At 40.2% G+C, this 22,500-nt stretch overlaps 3 protein-coding genes across 7 annotated transcripts in view; 1 reads left to right on the forward strand and 2 right to left on the reverse strand.

Moving 5' to 3' along the window:
- LOC125027387 (ubiquitin carboxyl-terminal hydrolase 20-like) overlaps nt 1-9,289 on the reverse strand; it is a 15,957-nt gene extending 6,668 nt beyond the window's left edge. For 3 of the 5 annotated variants that reach the window (XM_047616448.1, XM_047616447.1, XM_047616445.1), the window contains exons 1-7: nt 9,256-9,289; nt 7,717-7,816; nt 5,366-5,554; nt 3,409-3,583; nt 2,729-2,961; nt 1,235-1,367; nt 85-277 (exon numbers count right to left, since the gene is read on the reverse strand). In XM_047616448.1, coding sequence (XP_047472404.1) covers nt 85-277; nt 1,235-1,367; nt 2,729-2,961; nt 3,409-3,583; nt 5,366-5,554; nt 7,717-7,797 — 1,004 coding nt within the window. In that variant the 5' untranslated portion in view covers nt 7,798-7,816; nt 9,256-9,289. The remainder of the gene's footprint in view (nt 1-84; nt 278-1,234; nt 1,368-2,728; nt 2,962-3,408; nt 3,584-5,365; nt 5,555-7,716; nt 7,817-9,255) is intronic. The other 2 variants (XM_047616446.1, XM_047616449.1) reach the window with 2 other exon arrangements.
- Nucleotides 9,290-9,584: 295 nt separating this feature from the next.
- On the forward strand, nt 9,585-18,380 carry LOC125027161 (cell growth regulator with RING finger domain protein 1-like). The gene is made up of 8 exons (XM_047616045.1): nt 9,585-9,603; nt 11,086-11,244; nt 11,592-11,725; nt 14,195-14,360; nt 15,009-15,165; nt 15,308-15,415; nt 15,660-15,860; nt 16,382-18,380. Exons 2-8 carry the CDS (start codon nt 11,135-11,137, stop codon nt 16,613-16,615), a joined length of 1,110 nt encoding a protein of 369 aa, XP_047472001.1. The 5' UTR covers nt 9,585-9,603; nt 11,086-11,134; the 3' UTR covers nt 16,616-18,380.
- A 598-nt stretch (nt 18,381-18,978) lies between these two features.
- Nucleotides 18,979-22,500, reverse strand: part of LOC125027523 — an 11,415-nt gene continuing 7,893 nt past the window's right edge. Inside the window, exon 8 of the mRNA XM_047616608.1 lies at nt 18,979-19,515. Coding sequence (XP_047472564.1) covers nt 19,369-19,515 — 147 coding nt within the window. The 3' untranslated portion in view covers nt 18,979-19,368. The remainder of the gene's footprint in view (nt 19,516-22,500) is intronic.

Genomic DNA, 22,500 nt, shown 5'->3' on the forward strand with positions numbered 1-22,500 from the left:
ACAAATATATGGGGGGGGGGGGGGGGAGAAAAGTAAGATTAGAAAGAAAGAAAGAAAGAAAGAAAAAAAAGAAAAAAAACATACCGATTACTGCTTCTATGACTCATGCCTGCTTCAACATCTACACCATGTTGCCTTTTTTTTCTCTTGCTGCGATGTTGGCTAGACGAGGCTGATGACTGTTCCGAGACCCCAGAGTCACAAGTCTCGTACTCGGCCTCTGACTGCGACTCCTCTCGCTCTGATAGACTGGCAGATGAGAGGTCTTCGTCATCTGCTTGAAAGTGAGAAGTACAGGGGAATATTACTTTGAGGTCTTTGGTGGTGGTTTTGTTTACTGATAACTACTTATCTTCAGTTTACATAACAATAGATGATAAAAAATAACTAAATGCAAGGAATCCCCATTATTTATTACCCTGTTATTCATTCTTTTACTCTTTTATCACTGATGTTTTATGGATGAATCATTAATCACATTTAATACATGTCTGTTAACACAAAGGAAACTAATAAGAAACGAAAAAATACCAAAAACCACTATGAAAAAATGCTGATGCCGCTCCTGAGCATTAATGTTGATATACCTCCTAGACACATTACTGAATAATGGGATGTTATGACAGAAAAATAAAAAGGAATATAAGTGGCAAATGCACAACTGACATTCAGTGATTGATCCGTCACAAAAAAAATAGAATGCGTGATCCTCATCCATTCTGGATTCCTTTGCCTAGAAACCTGGGTGAAAAAGACTGATGCAATCACTGATGTGAAAGGTGATGATCCACAGCCTGACCCTCACTCCTGTCTCCTCTGCCACATGCCAGCTGCCCCTTTTCCAACCCATCTGGTGTGAGCAATAATTACTCCAATATTTGCCCTTCTTGTTTTCCTTAACTTTTCTTAGATAAAAATGCAGACATTACTCTTTTAAGTATCATTTTTAGACTATATGCTTGAGCAAACCACTAGATATTATGGTCTCAGTTCACATTACACCCTTTTATAATGTGTTCCTATGGGATAGTGTGTACCCCTATTACTCGAACTGTTATTTGTTGTCTTATTCTGGTCCATATCAAAAGTGAATAACAGGAATCCCCTGTAACCGAGATAAATATCAAGTAATCCAACCACAATATCCAAACAAAGCCCTCCTAATTTAGAATTTTCAGAAATGTATTAATTTCTTCCTTTTTTCTCTCCTGGCTAATGCCTCCTGATAACTCACCTTCCATTTCACTCTCCTCGTCTTCATGTGAGGAATGCACAGGTTCGCGGAGCTCCTCGTGAAGCTGGTCCATGAAGTAGCGTAGAAACTCCTGAGAATCTTGTTGTGTGAAGCCTCGGAACATTGGGTAGAGCTGAACATGAAATAAGAATACTTAGCTAGTTGTGATTTTTAAAGCCTTATTTTGAAGGGGAACTTACACCAGGGTACATATGGAGAGTGAGAAAAGAAAAAAATAGGTTATAGTGCTCAGCAACACTGTCTATCATAGCCCTTCTGAATGCTAGAGTTTAGAATAAAACTAAACTGATGAGGGAAGAGGATAAACATCCTTTTCACTCATCCTACTTCAATAATAGTTTTAATTGTATCAGTGTTTTTTAAACTTTTTCTATTAATATGTAGGAATATTTTAATTATGTGTTTCCATACATCTGGCAACCACTAGGAATAGTACAGAGCCAGATTTGCCTCAGACATCAGAGCAAAAATATACATCCTTGTGTTGTCTGTTCTCTTATCATTCAACTCTGCAAAGCCATCATTAATTTCTGCTTCATTCATTTTCTGCCAGAACAATGTGTAAGGCAAGAAGAAAGAATGAAATGGAAGCTGTTAAACTTGCCAAGGAGGAAAACATGAGAAACGAGGCAAGGCAGAGGAATGCCAAGCACCAAATGCATGGCACCCCTCCTTTTTTGCATCTGTACCAGACTTCTCTCCATGAGCAGCCGTTTCCTTTACCTAAACATCTCATGCTTTATCATATATACTATATGATCTTGACCATCATATCAACTGCAGCACCATCCACTTCTGATGTAACATCAACTTTCTTTTCCCAAACCTTGCTCACTAACACCACAGTGACTAATCATCACTCCCATTGCTGGAGCTGAAGACCAGCTTCAGGTGCCTTTTTGGTTTAACTGGCTGCACATATGGGGGTGGCACCTCCCAATACCCTTACTTGCAAGTAATAACTTTTGATAGGGGGGATAGGTCCCTTAACACTGTATATTTGCACTGGTACTTCATGATTGAATATTTATAAAATATATGAGAAAAAGTAGCAATAAAACTTATTTTGAAAACAATCTGAATGTAGAATGGAAAATAAAAAATGGAATCCTGGGTGTAATCTGAAGTCATGTGGTAATTTTGAATTATGAATAGTTACTGAAAGATTTCTTAGCAACATCTCAAAAAATATCAATAAGTAGTAGTTTAGAGTAACTGTACTTCCAACAATATTTATGTAACAGTTTTTTAACTTGGTTTTATTATATATAATCTAAGGTCACACTTTGTAGTTTAATGAAAAAAAAACAAGCCTGAAAAACACTAAGCAAATTACAAAGCTGAACTAAAAAATACATTAAGAGAAAAAGAGTATAAAAATGAAGAAAAAAAGAAAAGAAAAAAGAAAACAATAAAGAAGAAAAAGAAATCACCCCATCCCACCCATCTTGAAGCTAAAGCTCTTGTACGCACCTGCTTGAAGCCATGGTACAGAACCGAGGGTGTGACAAAGCTGGGTCTCTTCCTGTGCCACATCTCTAGCATTAGCCTCTGGAAAGGTCGCGCAAGACCAGGTGTCTTGCGGTCTGTTCTCAAGAAGGCTGGGCACTCAATCATGAAATGTGCGAGGGGCATGGAGTTGCTTAGGGCTTGCAGTGCTGCGTTCATGTAGCATGTCAGACCCAGGTTCCGCAGCCCAACAAGTCCTGTGTATGAGGGTATGTTTATAAACATTTTCTTTGTCATAACATAGACTGAGTGTATTTTGATATATGAAGATATATATTTTCTATTCAATGTGTGTCTCATGACATAATCCTACTCCTTATGATTATCCAAATTCTCCTGCTCCATGACTTCCATATTCTTTGCTTCTGGCCATTGCATCTGACATCTCTTTCTCCTGCCCTTCTTCCCCATTCATTACATCCAACTTTCACATCCTCCCCACTCCCTCCTCTTTTTCCCCCTTCCCCTCTTCTTGTCCACTCCTTATTTCTGGGTTTCACATCCTTATTCCCCTTCTCTTCATCCCTACTCTTTACATATTACCCAATCACTTTCTACTCTTTTCCCTCTTCATCCCCATTTCTTGCTCCTTCAAATTCTCTCCCTTATCTGCCTCCTTATTCTCCTTCCTCCCCACTTCTTACCTCTAGCTTTCACATCCTCTCCATCCTCCTCATCTTCCTCTTCTTCTTCCTCTGCGCTTGATTCTCCTGGCGTGATAGGCTGTGCCAGACTGACCCCTGGGGCGCTGATGGGACCCCCCAAGTGCTGTTGCTGACCTGGGGGGATGCTGAGGCTGGCTTTCACTGATGCTGTTACCTGTGGGGCAGAGATGAGAAATGAGTTTATGAGATGAGAGAGAAAGAGGAAGAAGAGCTGGAGGATAAAACAGACTAAACACAGAAAAGAGACAGGAAATTAAGGTAAGATGGTTTAGATGTGATGGATTAGGAAGGAGGGGGAAGAGAGAGGGGAAATGTGGAATGTGTTTATGAGAAGAGGGAAAATGAGGAAGAAATAGAAGAGGATGATGATAAGATAGACTTGAGAGAAAAATTAGGCAGGAAATTAATACAAGAAAAGGAAGACATGCACTGAAAGAAAGATATCTAAATGAGACCTACCTCATGTAATAAAAGATAACAATGAAACTGTTAAGATGAAGAAAGGGGAGTTAAAAAAAAGTGTATCCCCATATTAATCATTAAGTCAAGCACTGTCCCCATTTATTTTCTGATTTTGTTTACATGGCTCTGCAAGAACTTATATCATAAAGAAGGCAACTGTAAAGCCTACCTAACCTCACTATTTACCCTTTACATCAAATCTTTGTGAAAGAAAGTTTTCTTTTTATTACTATTATCAATGGCAATAAAGTTAAAATAATATTAAAAATGATAACATAGCACAAAAAAATCAAGGAATGGGCTAAACAGATGAGTTTGGCAGGCCTAGTTCCTGAATCCTTGGTGACTAAGCATAAGAAACCATCTCTATGTAAACAAAATTAGTTAACAAAACCATAGTGGACAGTTCATGTATCTGTCATCTCTGGGTTAACAGAAAGTAATAAACATACAATGTCTAATCACTTGTGCATCATGACTAACAGGTATATAATTTTTTCATTACTGTAACATGTTTTACAACAAATATGCACCAGGGACAATAAAATCTGGTACCGTTCTAGAAAATATAGATGAAACAGATAGTCAATCAACTCATAGTCTCCTTTACCCTAATAATCACTGGGTAACTGTATCTGACTCAGAGCATAATGTGTGCAGCATGCAGAGTAAAGCATGAATCAACATGCTTGGAACACTAATTACAAGATGCATGCTGTTCTCCATGTATGTTTGCTGTTCACACTACAAGCAGACAACTTCTGTGTGTTCAGCTACTCACATAAGTTACAAGAACATTTAACAGTGCCATTTTCTGTCCCTTATGAATACAAAGAACAGGAGGAACTCAAACACACAAGTGAAGAGCTACAGCACCTACTCTATCTTCTTCTTCTTAGTTTCTAAATCCCAACTCCTTGTTGAAGGAAAGAGGGGAGAGAGAAAGAACATAAATGAAAGGGATGCAGGATATAAGAGAAAATGCACTAAATAAATAAAATCAAGGCATGTCTTTACATTTTTCTTCTATGTTCTAATCACAAATTAAATAAATCAACCTATCTGAAGGATACTGAAGCAAGAAAGAAAGAAAAAAACTTGTAAATGAAAATTAGTTCTCATAATTATAATTATCACGAAAAAAATTATTTGTCTATCTTTTTTTTTTTTTTTTTTTTAGAACTTTGTCTATTTTTAACTAATAAGTATTTTTTTTGCAAGGCTAAGTTTAACTTTCATGACCTGAGCTTACATAAATCAAGTCTGTCCAGACGTGAGTATGCACAACTGTGTATGGAAAAATCAGTTAGGTTTCCTAAAACATACAAAATTCAAGACTCAAAAACTAAAGGGAGAAAAGAAGAGAAAAAATTATATATCTAATTAAATAAAACAAACACAGGTAGTATAAATCAGCAGGTAATAGGACCAGCCATATTTTTTTGTCAAATCTGCTGCTCCACTTCGGGCTTACCTCCATCTCGCACATGTAGCACCAGGCGCGGTGGTTGGTGAGGTTAAGGGTGATACAGTGAGACGGGAACTGGTTGTTGTGCCAGGAGGAGTGGTCGGCATGGGCCTCCCCGCACCCGATGCGCATGCAGCCTGAGTACAGGCACAGCCACAGGCTCGTCCCGCCCGCGCCGCACCACTCGCATGTGCCCTGAGGTGCCGTGGGGTGAGTGGGTGGGTGAGGAAAGAGGTAAGGGGTGGGGGGAGGGCAGGTGAAAGAAGGTGGGTAGGGAGACAGTTGGGATAGGGAGAGGGGAGGGGAGTAGGGATGAGGGTAGGGGTAGCAAGATGAGGAAGGAATAACAAAAGGTGGGACAAGGATGGTGGTAGGGAAAGGGTGGGAGGTAAATAGGGGAGGTGGATGTGAGGGAGGATGGAAGGTGGGATTAAGAGGTGATAAGACAAAGGAGGAAGAAAGATGGCAGGAAGAGGAGGTAGTACAGCCAAGGGTGACGAAGGAGAGAAGGTTTAAAGGAGGAAAAGGAAGTGGTGAGAGGAAGGATGTAAGAGGATGAAGGAGGGAGAATGAAGGAGGGAGGAGGAGGTGAGGCCATTAGGTTCACTGATGTTGATATATTTCTCCTTCTCTATGCTTGGGTTAATATTTGGGACCAAACCTCCATTACGCAAAGAATTTTTTAAAAAGGAATTTACTAAACTCATTTATCATCTTTAGTCTGAAATATATCTATATATATAAATATATATATATATATATATAAATATAAATATATATATATATATATATATATATATATATATATATATATATATATATATATATATATATATATATATATATATATATACATACATATACACTTTTTTTACTTTACATTTTACCCGTATAACTGTAATGGAGATCTAGCAAAACTGTGACCTAAAGCTTTGTAAATTCTGTACCTCAACTAAGACACTAAAACAAGGCAACAATATTTTTTCTGCTGCAACTACAGGTAATAATTGCAACTAGTTCTGTGGTGACACAAATGCTACTTTACACCACATACTACACATTCATATTGCAGACTGACCAACTGATGAGTTATTTTCATATCACTTGCTTTTCCCTTTTTAAATTCCTGTCTCTGTCCTGTTCTATTTCCTTTTGATACTCTTTCTCTCTTTTAATTACTTTTTTTTCTTTCTCTCTTCTTTACTAATTTTCCAATTAATTTTCTCAATAGTAGACATAAGATGGGAAAACAATAAGAGAAGATAAACAACAGGAATCTTCCTTGACATAATGCTTATCAAAATGGAGAGAGTGAAAACAGGCTCCAAAAATTCATGAAAATTACATATCAAAATAAAGAGCCTGAGAGAGATATAAAAAAAAACTTACAAATTATTCAAAATATTTTCAAAATATGGAAAATTCCCACTACAATTCCCAATTGTCATCAATCCTTACAAAACATAGTCACAGACATTATGAGAAAAAGTTGATTTACTTGTGAACCCTGTGAGCGACAAAAGCCGATATGTAAATAATGAATTTACAAAGGTCAGCTAAAGTAATGTGATCTAACAACTAAACTGCAAGCTACTAAATGATTTATAATTTTATTAATAATTTCAATCATTTGCTCTTCCCACTTGACAAAGTAATGTCATAAATTTTTCAACCTCTCTTAACTTGGTACAGACATGTCAGTATGATGTTTTCTACTTCGATAAATGTATTATTTACATCTCAATATAAAGCTGGTTTTTGAATATCTGTTCTTAATTTCTACTTCAGAATGATCCCTCAATTACAAATTTCAAATACTTAGCTTAAAGCTTATTCAAAATTACACCTACACATGTAACTAAAATACCTTTTACAACAATGTAACGTACATTTGTCAATATATATACACAAACACACACATGAAGGCACAAATACATATATAAACAAATTTATCTACAGTGTTTAAAACAACTTTCCTAAATGACATATTTGCCCCTTTGCATAATACATAAACACAAGCTATAGGCATATTTATTGCATTCAATATGAACACAGAACATTCAGTGAAAACACAGCAAATTACTGCAATAGACTGTGATATCAAATAACAGAATCAAAGATGCTCGAGTCACTCCCATCTCATCAAAAGCAAATATCATCTCTATAAAAAAGTTTGCTGTTCCCTAAGGAAATGACAAAAATCCTCCAGCCATTCCTTCATGTATGTAACAAACGCTCCTGTTCTCCAAAGTGCTGGGGACTCGAAAAGCATCTCAACATACGAATGAGTCCAACTTTAGCACCCAAACCACTCAGCCAAATGCATCCCACCTCTTTCCCATGCGAAGGTGATTTACCTCTTTCTTTTCAGCAATGATGCGAGCACTGTATGATTTGTCTATTATGTGGAGGTGTGGACATGGTGCACCCACTGCCATGAATGCTGATTACTGGTCTCTGTAAAAAGAATTTGGGAATCAGAATTTTGTAATTGTGTTCATGATCAAACAGTCTATAAAAGTGGTTATCAAGTCGTTTCAGGTCATGGGCCACCAGCCCAATTAAAAGAATATAGCGGACCATTCCATTTCTGAGTGTGGATAAAGTAAGCATTCACTAAGATTTTGGTTTGAAAAGTATTTCCTCCAAACAGAATTTTGAGGAGCTAGAATTTATATTCTAAATATTTTCCTTACAAACATAAATTCCTGAATTACCTTGACCATTATACTGCAGTAGACAGGAATAAAATAGAATGGCTAGTCATGTATATTACCAAACTGCAGACCATGCAAAAAATCACCATGGACCCCTAGTGGTCCAAGGACCACCAACTGAGAACCACTGGTCTATAGAAATATATCTAAAAATTTCCAGAACACATTCTATATATATATATATATATATATATATATATATATATATATTTAGCAAGACATTTTCACACACACACACACACACACACATACACACACACACACACACACACACACACACACACACACACACACACACACACACACACACACACACACACACACACACACACACACACACACACACACACACTCACCTTAAAGCAAGACATGTATCTTACACATTTTTATCTATATCTTCATAAAATATTGAATTCATCACACTCTGCGCTGATACTGTTTTATACAATATATTAACAAAGAGGCAATTATGTAATGTCATGCTTGCATGAGATAGTTGAAACTCTACTATGATAACTGAAAATTAGCCCATTATATAAGAAGCAAATGGCTCAGAAGTTGAGAATGAAAATGTCTTGCTATGTAAGCTTATATCACTTTTTTTATCCTTATTTCACAATGATAAATTTTACCTTAACCAGCCTTGTGTATGACACCTTCACAAAAATAAGAAGAAAATTTATGTAACTGACTACATATAATGCAATATATTAGAGGTATAATATTCATTAGAAAATAATAAACATATGACAGTGATAGTAGCAGTTATGCCTGCAACAATGCAATCGCTAGAGATTATGCATTACCTGATATCTTTAAATCTTTGAACTCATGACAAAGAATAAGTATCTTCTGTTTATGAAAGAAGTAATAACAAGCAAAGGATGCATCACTATGTCCATTATGAAAACTAGGAAATCGACTGTATTACTGGACATTCAACAGTGAAATTTATCAAATGACAGAGAAACAGCAAGCGAGACTGAAGGATAATTTGAAACACAGGACCAACAAAATGATAAACAGAATGACCACAGACACAAAAAGAAAAGGAGTAAAAAGAATGAGGGACTAAAGAAAACGTAAACAGAATAACTGAAGCATAACAGCAATCACTCTAATAATCATGGAACGATGCTATTCATAGAACAAAGCATGAATTAAGTTAATTCACGAGACCTCTTCACCGACGCAGACGACATGAGAACCGATGATCCTATAAGAAAAGAAACCGACAATGACGAAACATTCAAAATAATCAAAAGACGATCGCTTAAAGAGTCTTCATGTGTAATCTGATTCTTTTGAATTTGAGGTATTTTAGTTATTGTTAATAATCTAATAAAATAAAATAACTAAACTGAATATAATTCTTGAACGATCAAGTTTTTATGTAAATGGTATATATGGCAATTCGATGCGATGTGTCTGTCATAGGTTCTAATCTTGAATTATTAGATTTCGATTCTTATTTACAAGTGGTGTACTTCTTATATTTATACTCCAGCTGTCAAGGAAAATTTTGAGGTTTGGAATCGTTCAGTCTTAATTTTTTTCCCTTTTTCTCTCGATGTTCTTGAGTTTCTGGTAAATCATTTGTTACATATTAATGTTAGAGGAATGCATAATGGATAGTTAATATGTTGGATATGTTAGATGTAAGGTATATTAGATATGCTTATATTATATATTTTCGTTAGCTCGAAGGTATAAAAATGTTATAACATAATGTCGAAAGTAATAAAGTTTAAGAATTAGAACTATATGTTGGATATGTATATTGGAGGAATATATACTGGGTATTATGTATTTCGGATATACTTGCATATAGATAGTTATGGATACACACGTATGTATCTCTCTCTATAGCTATACCTGTCTGTTCTATATATCCCACTGTCTATATATCTATCTGTGCATCTATCTATTTGATTATCTATATGTATATCTATCTCTCTCTCTCTCTCTCTCTCTCTCTCTCTCTCTCTCTCTCTCTCTCTCTCTCTCTCTCTCTCTCTCTCTCTCTCTCTCTCTCTCTCTCTCTCTCTCTCTCTCTCTCCCCCCTCCCTCCCTCCCTCCCTCCCTCCCTCCCTCCCTCCCTCCCTCCCTCCCTCCCTCCCTCCCTCCCTCCCTCCCTCCCTCCCTCCCTCCCTCCCTCCCTCCCTCCCTCCCTCCCTCCCGCCCTCCCGCCCTCCCGCCCTCCCGCCCTCCCGCCCTCCCTCCCTCCCTCCCTCCCTCCCTCCCTCCCTCCCTCCCTCCCTCCCCACCTCCCCCCATCCCCCCTCCCCCCCCTCCCCCTCCCTTATATATATCTGATGTCTGGTGTCCATGTACATAGGTTTTAGTCCAGATGAGGCAACAATAATAACATTACAATTGATAGTTGTAGAAGATATGAGGTATTATTGGGATATTGTGGGTTTAGAATGTATGTAACTCTTGATTTGCCTGGGGCAAATCAAGTACTTACTAAACAGTGAATATTGACTACAGATCACAAAATACTAAATACTTGAATGCAGAATACTGAAATGACATCGAACAGCAGTGATTTATTGTGATGATTAAATTATTGTTTCTTATATTTTATCAGCTATTCTTTTATTACCATTGAATATTATCATTCAGAAGCAGAAGTTTTGACAAATATACATATATAGTTTATGAAACATAGTTTATTGAATATGTGTAAAAAAAAGAAGATGGGTAGGCATTACATTAGTATATGCTAAAAGTATGAAGTCAAATGGTGGTAACATTAACATATATAGGAGAGAGAGTGGTTACATCAGTATTTAGGAGGTGAAGAGTATTGCTAGGAAAATAGACAGTGAGTGGTAACATCAACCTATAGAAAGCAGAGAAGGATAGAAGGTTGATTATGATTAGGTCTTTATGTTATATATATGTATTTATTGTAGAATAAATATCTGCACTTTCTGTTTCTCTTCATATCTTCTTCATTGATATGTAACATAAGAAGAATGACACTTTTTTTTTTTTTAATAGTTTTCAGGCACACTTGTGTTAGACACATGTTTGGCTCAGCTGCAAAACAATGGTAGCAGTACTGACAGCTGCATTGATGTCTGCCGCCGAGATCTCCAATCTTTGCTCCGCCTTGGGGGTCATCATATGCTTTGTGTGTATGGTTGTTTTTATTCTAAGGTAAGCCTTTATATAATTGTAATTGAGAATTTTGTTATTGTTGTTAAATATGAGTAAGGTTTGGATACTGATGGTTTACATTTCTTTCTCTGACACTGCTTCTAAAGATGAATTAAAACTAAATTTTAGAATATTATAATAACCCATTCTTCCTATTCATATTCTCTTTTGCCTCTGCATTCTTATTTGCAATTCATCATATTTTTATTCATTGATAACCTAACCTTCCTATTAATTTCCATTTTTTTCCCTTCGTATTCTCATTTGCAAATTCTTCACATCCACATTCTTCTCTTTTGTTTTATTATTATTATTTTTTTATTTGCAATTCTTATTCCCTACCTAAGGCTGCAAGGAGAGGACTTCATAGGCACCTCAGTGACCCACGTGGCACAGCCTCCTGTAGCGCAGGTGGCCGTGCAGAAGGTGTCAGTTCCCTTTTCCATAGAGATTCAGGACCCTTCTGCAGCCTCGTATAATGGTAGGTCTTGTTGAATGTGGGAAAGGGAAATAATGGCGTGATGTGGAGGAGAAAGGGAATAGGGGAAGGAGGGGAGAAAGAGAGAGAGTGGGAGTGGAGAGAAAGTAGAGTGGAGTGGGAATGGTAGAGGGAGTGGAGTGAAGTGTGAGAGTAAATGGAGTGGTGTGGGAGAGGGAGTGGAGTGGAGTGGGAAAGGGAGTGGAGTAGGATTGGGAGTGAGTGGGAGAGGGAGTGGAGTAGGAGAGGAAGTGGAGTGGGAGAGAGAGTGGAGTGGAGTGGGTAAGGGAGTGGAGTGGAGTGGGATTGGGAGTGGAGTGGGGGAGGGAGTGTAGTGGGATTGGGAATGCAGTGGGACTGAGAGTGGAGTGGGATTGGGAGAGGGAGTGGCATAGAGAGGGAGAGGGACTGGAGTGGGAGAGGGAGTGGAGTGGAATTGGGAATGCAGTGGGATTGAGAGTGGAGTGGGATTGGGAGAGGGAGTGGCATGGAGAGGGGAGTGGAGTGGAAGAGGGAGTGGAGTGGAGTGGAGTGGGATTGGGAGTGGAGTGAGAAAGGGAGTGGAGTGGGAGAAAGAGTGGAGTGGAGTGGCAGAGAGAGTGGAGTGGGAAAGTTAGTGGAGTAGGAGAGGGAGTGGAGTGGAGTGAAGTGGGATAGGGAGTGGAATGGAGTAGGATTGGGAGTGGAGTGGGAAAGGGAGTGGAGTAGGAGAGGGAGTGGAGTGGTTGAGAGAGAGTGGAGTGGAGTGGTTGAGAGAAAGTGGAGTGGAGTGGTCGAGAGAGAGTGGAGTGGAGTGGTTGAGAGAGAGTGGAGTGGAGTAGTTGAGAGAGAGTGGAGTGGAGTGGTTGAGAGAGAGTGGAGTGGAGTGGTTGAGAGAGAGTGAAGTGGAGTGGTTGAGAGAGAGTATAGTGGAGTGGTTGAGAGAGAGTGGAGTGGAGTGGGAGAGGGAGTAGAGTGGGAGAGGGAGTGGAGTGGAGTGGAATGATGTGGAGGAGAGAGGGAGGAGGAAAGGGAGGAGAGAAAGAGAGAGTGGGAGTGGAGTGGAGTGGGAGAGGGAGTGGAGTGGGATTGGGAGTGGAGTGGGAGAGAGAGTGGAGTAGGAGAGAGAGTGGAGTGGGAGAGGGAGTGGAGTGGGATTTGGAATGCAGTGGGATTGAGAGTGGAGTGGGAGAGGGAGTGGAGTGGAGTGGGAATGGGAAAGGGAGTGGAGTGAAGTGTGAGAGGGCATGGCGTGGGAGAGGGAGTGGAGTGGGATTGAAAGTGGAGTGGAGTGGGAGAGAGAGTGGAGTGGGATTGGGAATGCAGTGGGATTGAGAGTGGAGTGGGAGAGAGTGGAGTGGAGTGGGAGAGGGAGTAGAGTGGGAGAGGGAGTGGAGTGGAGTGGAGTGGAATGATGTGGAGGAGAGAGGGAGGAGGAAAGGGAGGAGAGAAAGAGAGAGTGGGAGTGGAGTGGAGTGGGAGAGGGAGTGGAGTAGGAGAGAGAGTGGAGTGGGAGAGAGAGTGGAGTGGGATTGGGAATGCAGTGGGATTGAGAGTGGAGTGGGAGAGAGTGGAGTGGAGTGGGATTGAGAGTGGCGTGGGAGAGGGAGTGGAGTAGGAGAGGGAGTTGAGTGGGAGAGGGAGTGGAGTGGGAAGGGGAGTGGAGGAGGAAGGGAGTGGAGTGGAGTGGGAGGAGGGAGTGGAGTGGGAAAGGTTGTGGAGTGGGAGAGGGAGTGGAGTGGAGAGGAGTGGGAAAGGGAGTGGAGTAGGAGAGGGAGTGGAATGGAGTGGTTAAGAGAGAGTGGAGTGGGAGAGGGAGTGGAGTGGAAGAGAGAGTTGGGTGGAGTGAAGTGGGATTGGGCATGAGAGTGGAGTGGAGTGGAGTGGGAGTGGAATGGAGTGGTTAAGAGAGAGTGGAGTGGGAGAGGGAGTGGAGTGGAAGAGAGAGTTGGGTGGAGTGAAGTGGGATTGGGCATGAGAGTGGAGTGGAGTGGAGTGGGAGTGGAATGGAGAAGAGAGAAGAGAGAAGAGAGAAGAGAGGAGAGAGGAGAGAGGAGAGAGGAGAGGAGAGGAGAGGAGAGGAGAGGAGAGGAGAGGAGAGAGAGAAGAGAAGAGAAGAGAAGAGAAGAGAAGAGAAGAGAAGAGAAGAGAAGAGAAGAGAAGAGAAGAGAAGAGATAGCAGGTGATGAAGAGAGGAAAACAGAGAGAAGGAGAAAAGAAAGAGGAAGGGAGGAAGGAAAGAGAGATAAAGAGAAGAGTGAAGAATGAAGAGATAGAGATAGAGATAGAGAAGGAGGGAGGTAGGGAGAGGGAGAGGGAGAGAGGGAGGGAGAAGGAGAGGGAGAGAGGGTGAGAGGGAGGGAGAGGGAGAGAGAGATTGAGAATGAGAATGAGAGTGAGAGTGAACTGGAAAGGGAGAGAAACAGAAAGAAGAGAGAAAAGAATAGACACCAGTCCTATTGCCACTAATAACGACCATTATTTGATCAACAGATATCCAGTTAAAAGTGCGGAGCGAGGTGGCCTATGTAAGACGAAGTTTCTGGGGTGTTCCCTCTGACCAGCTTCACTCACTCTTGAATGGCACTTGGCCTGCGTTTCTTAGACTGATTGTTGAGCAGCCTGTGGTTGAGGCAGATGTTGTGGAGGAGTTTTGCAGGTGAAACTAGGATTTGCAGTTACTTTGTTTTGTAGCTTATTCCTGCTTGTGCCCCTGTCAATATTTATGATATTTTTAGAGGAACTAAGCTATTACCAATTAGTTAAGAAAATATGTAAATAAACTTTAGAAGGATAACTTGGAATTATGTTTCAAAATATTAAGAATCCCCAATATATTTCTTTTTTAGGTAAGTCATCTTAGAGATTGTTACAAAACCATGACGAGAAAATACAAATCATTGCATCAGCAGTGAAGGAAGAATTATGACTATTACATAAATTACAGAAATAATGGTTACAATGGGTGGGCTAGCTGTGGCCATATTACTGGAATACAGGTTTCACTGTCTCTGTCTGTCTGTCTCTTCCTCTGCCTCTGTCTCTGCCTCTGCCCCCCCCCCCCCCCTCTCTCTCTCTCTCTCTCTCTCTCTCTCTCTCTCTCTCTCTCTCTCTCTCTCTCTCTCTCTCTCTCTCTCTCTCTCTCTCTCTCTCTCTCTCTCTCTGTCAAACTACTCAGGTGCTCATTTGCTGGCACTTGGTCCAGCAGCATGGCATCGGCTTGTCCACCCTTCATCACAGAGTACCGGTCATATCTGTCTGGAATTGTATATAACTTCGCTCACTGAAAATCATCCCACATTTCCAGAGAGGATGATACTGAGATTGTGGGTAATACCAAGCACTTCCAGTTTAAAGGCAATCCCAAGGACCTGATGCTGGGGTCTCCTCCTCGCAAGAAATATCCCCTTGTGGTTTGCATTGTGCGTCAGGATGCTCATGCAGAAGTTGATCCTTCAAATGTGGTGAGGCATAGGATGGGTTCTATCTCTGTATCAGTATTTGCATCTGTATCTGTCTGTCTATCTGTCTGCATGCATGTAAAACATTTAGCAAATGAAAACCTATAATTGCCCAATAGTATTTAACTGACTTTCTCTCCCAAAGGGTGCACTGATCTGCATCATCCACATCAAGGACTCAGAGTGCCAAGTACCCACTTGCATCCTCCACCAGTATCTGAAGCAGTATTCAGGGCAGCTCACCAGACTCCAGGTAAGAAATGTCCTGGTACAATTCTTGGTTGCAATGTGTAGTAACTGTCAGTGTGTGATATTGGCTGGAAAAGTTTTATTTTTGATAATTGTATGACATATGGTGATTATGAAGTTATGTTTTACAAATATGAAAAAGGTGCCCTTATGCTTTTGATAGAGGGATTTTGTCATTAATGATTGATGGTAAATAATAATGCAAAATTTCTCACAACTCTCAAGCCTTATATTTATGTTCTTCACAGGCTTTATACACCCAGGGTAACAAAACAAATGAGAATGTGGGGAAAACAATGCCATCTTCAGAACAGAGTAGTTCTGAGGCTGAGAATGCCACAACAGCCAATAAGGATGCAAAAGAAGAGATGGAGGAAGTAGAAGAAGAAGCAGAAGAAGAAGAGGATGATGATGAAGTGCCAATAGAGGAAGCATGTGTTGTGTGTCAGGTCAGTTTTAAAGGTTAAGAATATTCAGATGAGAAATCAAAATGATCAAGAAAATAGAAAAAGAAGATATGAGCATTGATAGTAAATATAAGAATATTTAACAAGCAGCTGATAGAATTAGATTATAGATACAAGTTTACAAAATGGCTTCACAAGTCACCAAGGAGTGCTTACCCCATTTCTATAATTCTAGATCTATGTATATCCATTCACTCTTCATTTATTCATTCATTAATTACCCATCCATCCATTCATTCATCATTTATTCATTCATTAATTAACCATCCATCCATCCATCATTTATTCATTCATTAATTAACCATCCATCCATCCATCCATCCATCCATCCATCCATCCATCCATCCATCCATCCATCCATCCATCCATCCATCCATCCATCCATCCATCCATCCATCCATCCATCCATCCATCCAACAATCCACTCACCCACTAAGTATACATTTTTTCATGATCTTTTTCCTTCATGGGCAACTTGCACAACTGCATTATCCATTTTCCAGGTAAAACGCACATCGAGGGCCCTCCTACCATGTCGGCATGTCTGTGTCTGCAACACCTGCTGTGGGAGGCTAAACAACTGCCCTATGTGCCGTGCAAGGATACTCAGTTACTTCCTTGTGGCTCCTGAGAGTGCAGATGACTTTGAAAGCACAGAGGTTGAGATCCATGATACCCCATCTCTTTGGCAGAGAGTGTGCAATGTGATAACAGATATGATGCCGGGTGACATGTAGCAAATATGGTTTTGTGCTCATCTGGGTCTAACTTTTTATTTCTTCTTAAGTTTGCAAGTTTTATTGATAGATTTGTAAAGCTGGTTGCAGTACAAGTTTGCATCCTTTTTTCAAATGTGTATGTACATTCCTAGTGCGGATTTCTTTTTTTTTCTTTTGTTTTAGTAGTTTACTATTACTGGTGCTTCCAGTAGGTGCATATCTGCAAGAAGGCACCAAAGATCCTTTACATATGTATATATTGTTGATTATAATTAAAAAAAAATAACAGTGCATCATTCATAACTATTATGAATATGGTTATATAGTGGATATAAGAGAGAGAAAAAAAAAAAGTTATTTGATGCTATTACATAGCACAGACTTTTTTCATACTGATACTTATGAAATCCCAGATGATTTTGAGATACTGAGCAAACTCCGCATTACATAATTATGTGAAGTATGTTGCAGGATAGGTCATGACTCAATTCCAAGGCCTGACTCAATTTCAAGTTATTGTTGAAGATGATTGTGTTCCCATGCTTGCTCCAGCAAAACAACCAAGACCTTAATTATGCAACCTATTTCTCTCTGAGGGCCAAAGTAGAGTGCCTGCCTGTGATATCTTGAAGTCAGTGACCAACCAGCACTTCTCCCTTTGTGACTATTTATTTTTCTTTGTATATAATTTTGCTATGCAATTTAGTCCAACTGCAAAAAGAAAAGAGCAACTGGAGTTCCATGCATCATCAAACACGCTCACATTTTCCTGTTTGGTAATGGTGTGTTGTATATAGGAGTATCAAATCCTCAAATCTATTGCTTATAATATCAGATTCCTTTTGCACAATGAGTTAATCCATTTATGAATGGCAAAGACCGTTGAATAGACAGTATATCATGGCATTAGAATCTAGTAGCTGTGTTTAGTTTGGAACAAAGAAAAGGTGTTTTAAATTGGAAAAGAAGGCAATATATGTTTTTGTGTGTAGATTAAAGTATCTAGTCAGACTTTAAGAATAGGAATAAAAATGGCTTTCTTTATCAAGGTGATAATATAAAAAAGAAGGAAATGTAATATAGAAAGATCTGTATATTGTATTTAGATGTATTTTGTTATATGAGTTTTATATAAAATTTATTTATATACTCTACAGCAGATGGTAGAATAATTTTTCTTATCTTCCTCCCAAAAAAACAATTTTGTTTTGGAAATTCGGAAGGATTTCACCATTGGTTCATAGATTTTTATTTTTATTTTTTTTGTAGCAGAAGGTTTTGCCCTTATTGTTGTTATGAGTGCTATGCAATGAATTCCTATTACACCAAACATTAATAACATTTTTCTAAATATAACCTAAAACTATGTGACTTGAGGTGTGTATTTATATGCATGGATGAATACCATACAAGTTCTTGATTATTTTAAAATCTTTTCTTTTCCTGTCTCCTATTTTAGGAAAATAGCATGAAAGTTTATTTCACCAAAACGGTATATGTTCTTTCAGTGAAAACTGAATATTGAAAAAGGGTATTGTTAATTTTTTTTTAGGTATAAAAAATAATTTATATTCTAGGTAAGGTGCTGAATGTTGAAGATTTAAAACGGGAATGAAAAATACATGATTTATAGCAATATGAATATTGGTGTGAAAGAAGTTTTTTTTTTTTTTTTTTTTTTGTTAATTATGAAATTATTTGTGGGTGCAATCCTGTATAAGTGATTATTAACAGTGGCTAAATTTAATTTGTATTTTGAGAGCAATAAGCTACTTGAAAAACTAGTAAAAATAATATGATAAAGCACTTTTATTTGCCTGCTAAGTGTCATAAAAACACTAAGATTAAACTTGCGATTGACTTGATTTGATATAAAAATGTTTAATGTACTTGTTTAAATTTCTTAAAGTAAAGATATTCATTATTATTGTAAGGATAACAGAATTAGCAATAACTATAAAATAACTATTTTGAAACTGATAAGAATGAGGAGAGAGAGAGAGAGAGAGAGAGAGAGAGAGAGAGAGAGAGAGAGAGAGAGAGAGAGAGAGAGAGAGAGAGAGAGAGAGAGAGAGAGAGAGAGAGAGAGAGAGAGAGAGAGAGAGAGCGAGAGCGAGAGCGAGAGCGAGAGCGAGAGCGAGAGCGAGAGCGAGAGCGAGAGCGAGAGCGAGAGCGAGAGCGAGAGCGAGAGCGAGAGCGAGAGCGAGAGCGAGAGCGAGAGCGAGAGCGAGAGCGAGAGCGAGAGCGAGAGCGAGAGCGAGAGCGAGCGAGCGAGCGAGCTAGCTAGCTAGCTAGCTAGCTAGCTAGCTTGCTTGAACTTAAAAATGCCATCCGTGGTTATTTATAACTAAAATAACCACGTAATTTTGTACAATATTGAGTATTATTTTTAGTCTTTCAATAACAAATTATCTCGCCCTGTCGAGAATAACTCTTCACAGAAAAGGTAGAATAAAACTCCATTTATAGATATAAATACTCTATTCTCAAATAATATAATTTATCTATATACAGAGAAAAAACACCATCATTTCGGAAAATTACCTTCATATACACTTTTCCGTTTTCATTTCAGAAATTTAACAATATTTAGACTTGCTAGAGTTTTAGATAATGTTTGCTATAGTGTCCGGTAGTAAATATTTGTTTCTTTATTATAAGAGTTTTCAGCCTTCGTTAAGACAGTATATAGTGTTTCTATAGTCTTCGTGATAGAGTTTAATGTTCCCATGTAGTGTTTATTGTCAATTATTTATCATAGTATTATTTTACTACGTACACTGATTTGTTTCCCAGTCGAATTCAAACCCAGCCTGAGGAGGCGTTCTCACCAGAGGGTTCACGTTATCCACTGTGTCGATGGCGGTATAGACGTTCACGAAGAAGGGGCCCTGCGTCTGCGCTGACGTGATGGCCTCCTGTTGGGGCGAGGGAGACGGAGGAGGAAGTCAAATTGAAGATCTCAAATGCAGCGAGGAAGGGTGGTGGTGTAATGTAGCCTTGAATAGGGATTGGAAACATAGTGCGGTTTCCTTGCTAATCCAAAGGAGTGAGAGAATAAACGATAAATGTCATGAGGAAAGCTGGAATTGTAAATTACCGTAGGAACACGAGGGAAGCTAAATATTCGTTAAGTTCTGAGTGCGGTTGCAGATTTGTTGTTGTTGTTGTTTCATTGCTTTATTTCATTACAAAAAGAAATTTGTAACTGCGTGATTTGTACAGGAGAACGATTGCCTTTTGCCATAGATTATTTTATCAATAACTTTTAGATATCTAATTACATCAATCTATCTTTATACATACCTTATAACTTCATATCAGTCCATCAATGTATCTATTAAGGTAATTAACAAACCATATGTTTATCTTTTGATGACTGTTATAAAATGCAGAAGAGCTCTCTCGCGGGATGGCACCAGAGGGGGAGGCTCAGCATGATGTTCATTGCAGCTGCATTGTCATTGTCACTCACTGTCATTTACAGGCGTGTCCAGGGGTGGTCCTCGGAATCTCATGTTAATAGTAGAGTAGGCGTGGGCAGTCGGTGGTTGAGGTTATGCTATTCACGCGTGTGTGTACGTGTGCGTGCGTGCGTGCGTGCGTGCGTGCGTGCGTGCGTGTGCGTGTGTGTGTGTGTGTGTGTGTGTGTGTGTGTGTGTGTGTGTGTGTGTGTGTGTGTGTGTGTGTGTGTGTGTGTGTGTGTGTGTGTGAGAGATTATACTTCGTGCAACTTCAGCATTTGCTAATGCTACCAAGTAATGACCCCCCCAATCCTTTGCCCGTTGTTGTCGTAGGGGGGGGGGGGGGCTTAGGAGGCGGAGACTGGAACCCAATGCTGGGGAACTCCCCAACCTTGGGAATCGACTCAACTAATTTTGCATGGTCTTTTTTCCACTCATACTTTTCGTTTCAGTCTCTTCACCAATCCCTTCTACTATACACTTCCTAAGGTGTAAGAGCCGTGCTGAAAGGCTGACTTTGTTCCAGTTCTGAACGGCCTGAGGGAGCCATGTGCACGGTATTCCCCTGCTTTAACCTAGCTCTTACTGTTTTTTCTCCCCAACATACTCCAGGCTTACCATGGCCAATAATGAAAATGTAATTCCACTTTTAGGGGTAATGAGGCTTGCCCCTTCATCAAATAGCCCCAATAATTCAAACTATCCCGATTCTCCGACCCCAGGCTCTCCTTTGACCACGGCTCCGAATACTACAACAACTACCCCCTCCTCAATGCCTACTAGTACAGTATCCACCCTAATCAACACTCAAATCCCAGGAGACATTTCTACTCTCCCAACATGCTCAACTTCAACACCTCTACCCCCCACAACCTTCTTCATCAACTACCCCATCCTCCCTTATTACTACCTTACAGCCTTATTGCCCACCTCCCCATAACACTACCACCCCTCAACACTACTCCCTCCTCCACACGCCCCCGCTCTTCTACTACTCCCACCTCTACAAGAATCTTAAATACTCTATTTAGCCCAGCCAAATGGGACCGATTTTTCGTGATCCCTTCCACAGCTCCCTACTCTGACAACACACTTCTCTTCCAGCAATGTCTCCAAAAACAAGTAGGCAAAGTTTCTTTTCGTAGCCGACCCGACCACTCCCGTCTCGTAACAGTAACATCTGAAAACCAAGCTATAAGCATTAGCAAATCTAACTGATCTATATGGCAATCCCATCCCTGCAGAACCTCATCCAACCCTCAATACTTGCACCGGAACTGTTTCTATCTCCCCAGCAAATTGCCCAATTTATGAAAAAGATTGGTCAGACTTACTCGCCTGTCTCACGGACTATGATGCGACATCAGTACAATGCTACTCCATTCCTCCCAGAGGTCATCGTAAGAACCCCACTAACATTGCCAAAATTACTTTCCGTAGACATGGGCACCTTCTCTTTAATGTTTACATAGGTGGAGAATCCCTCTCTGTCCGACCATACCAACCTCCTCCTCGTCAGTGCCAAAATTGTTGGCGTTTAGGACACCCAGCCAAACACTGCCGTTCGACAGCCAGATGCCCGCTATGTGCCCAACCTGGCCATACTCGATCAAACTGCTCTGCACAATCACGCACATGTGCCAACTGTGGGGGCCCCCATAATGTATTTTATAGAGGCTGCCCCACCTACAAATTTGAGTGTGAGGTAATAACTCTCAGATTCAGACTTGGACTCACTTTACGTGAAGCCAGGCAGGAGGCACGTCGACGAGGTTTTTCTCTTACTCCCTACTCCGGTAATGTCGCTCACTCTGCCACTCCCCCTATCTTACCAAGCTCCTACACCCTCTTCTAAACCTACCTCCCCTCCATCTAGCTTCCCCCATTTTACCTCCTACCTTTCCCAGTCAATCTTTTGCCATCCTAAATCCAGACACTCCAATCTCTACTACAGCCCCAACACCTTCCCCTCTCCCTCCCCGCACTACCCGCAGCAGACAGAATAAACGTTCCACCCCCTCTTCCCCTACCCAACAATCACCTCCACCTTCCTTTGCCCCTACTCTTCAGACACCAGTCTTCTCTTATCCTCCTACCCCATCCCAACAAAACCCATCCCCCCAGACTCCAGCCCCGCCTACATTAACCCTCCCACCATCCCCTCTATCCCTTCCACTCCCTCCTGGATACACACGTGAATCCCTTATATCACAAATATCCCCTTCCCCAGACCCTCCACCTCCTAATACCCCTCCTGATACAACACCCCCCCACCTCCCACCTCTCATTCCTTATCCCACCCTCTAGCTCCTTCCCCTTCAAATTCTCCAACACGCACTGCAATCTTTACCACTAAATCAACGAAAGTATAACTATCCTTCACTGGAATATTCGCGGTTTCCGCTCTCACAGACCCGACCTCTTCCCCACACTCCCTTT

This window comes from Penaeus chinensis, chromosome 7, assembly GCF_019202785.1.
Source record: "Penaeus chinensis breed Huanghai No. 1 chromosome 7, ASM1920278v2, whole genome shotgun sequence".
Classification (NCBI taxonomy): domain Eukaryota; kingdom Metazoa; phylum Arthropoda; class Malacostraca; order Decapoda; family Penaeidae; genus Penaeus; species Penaeus chinensis.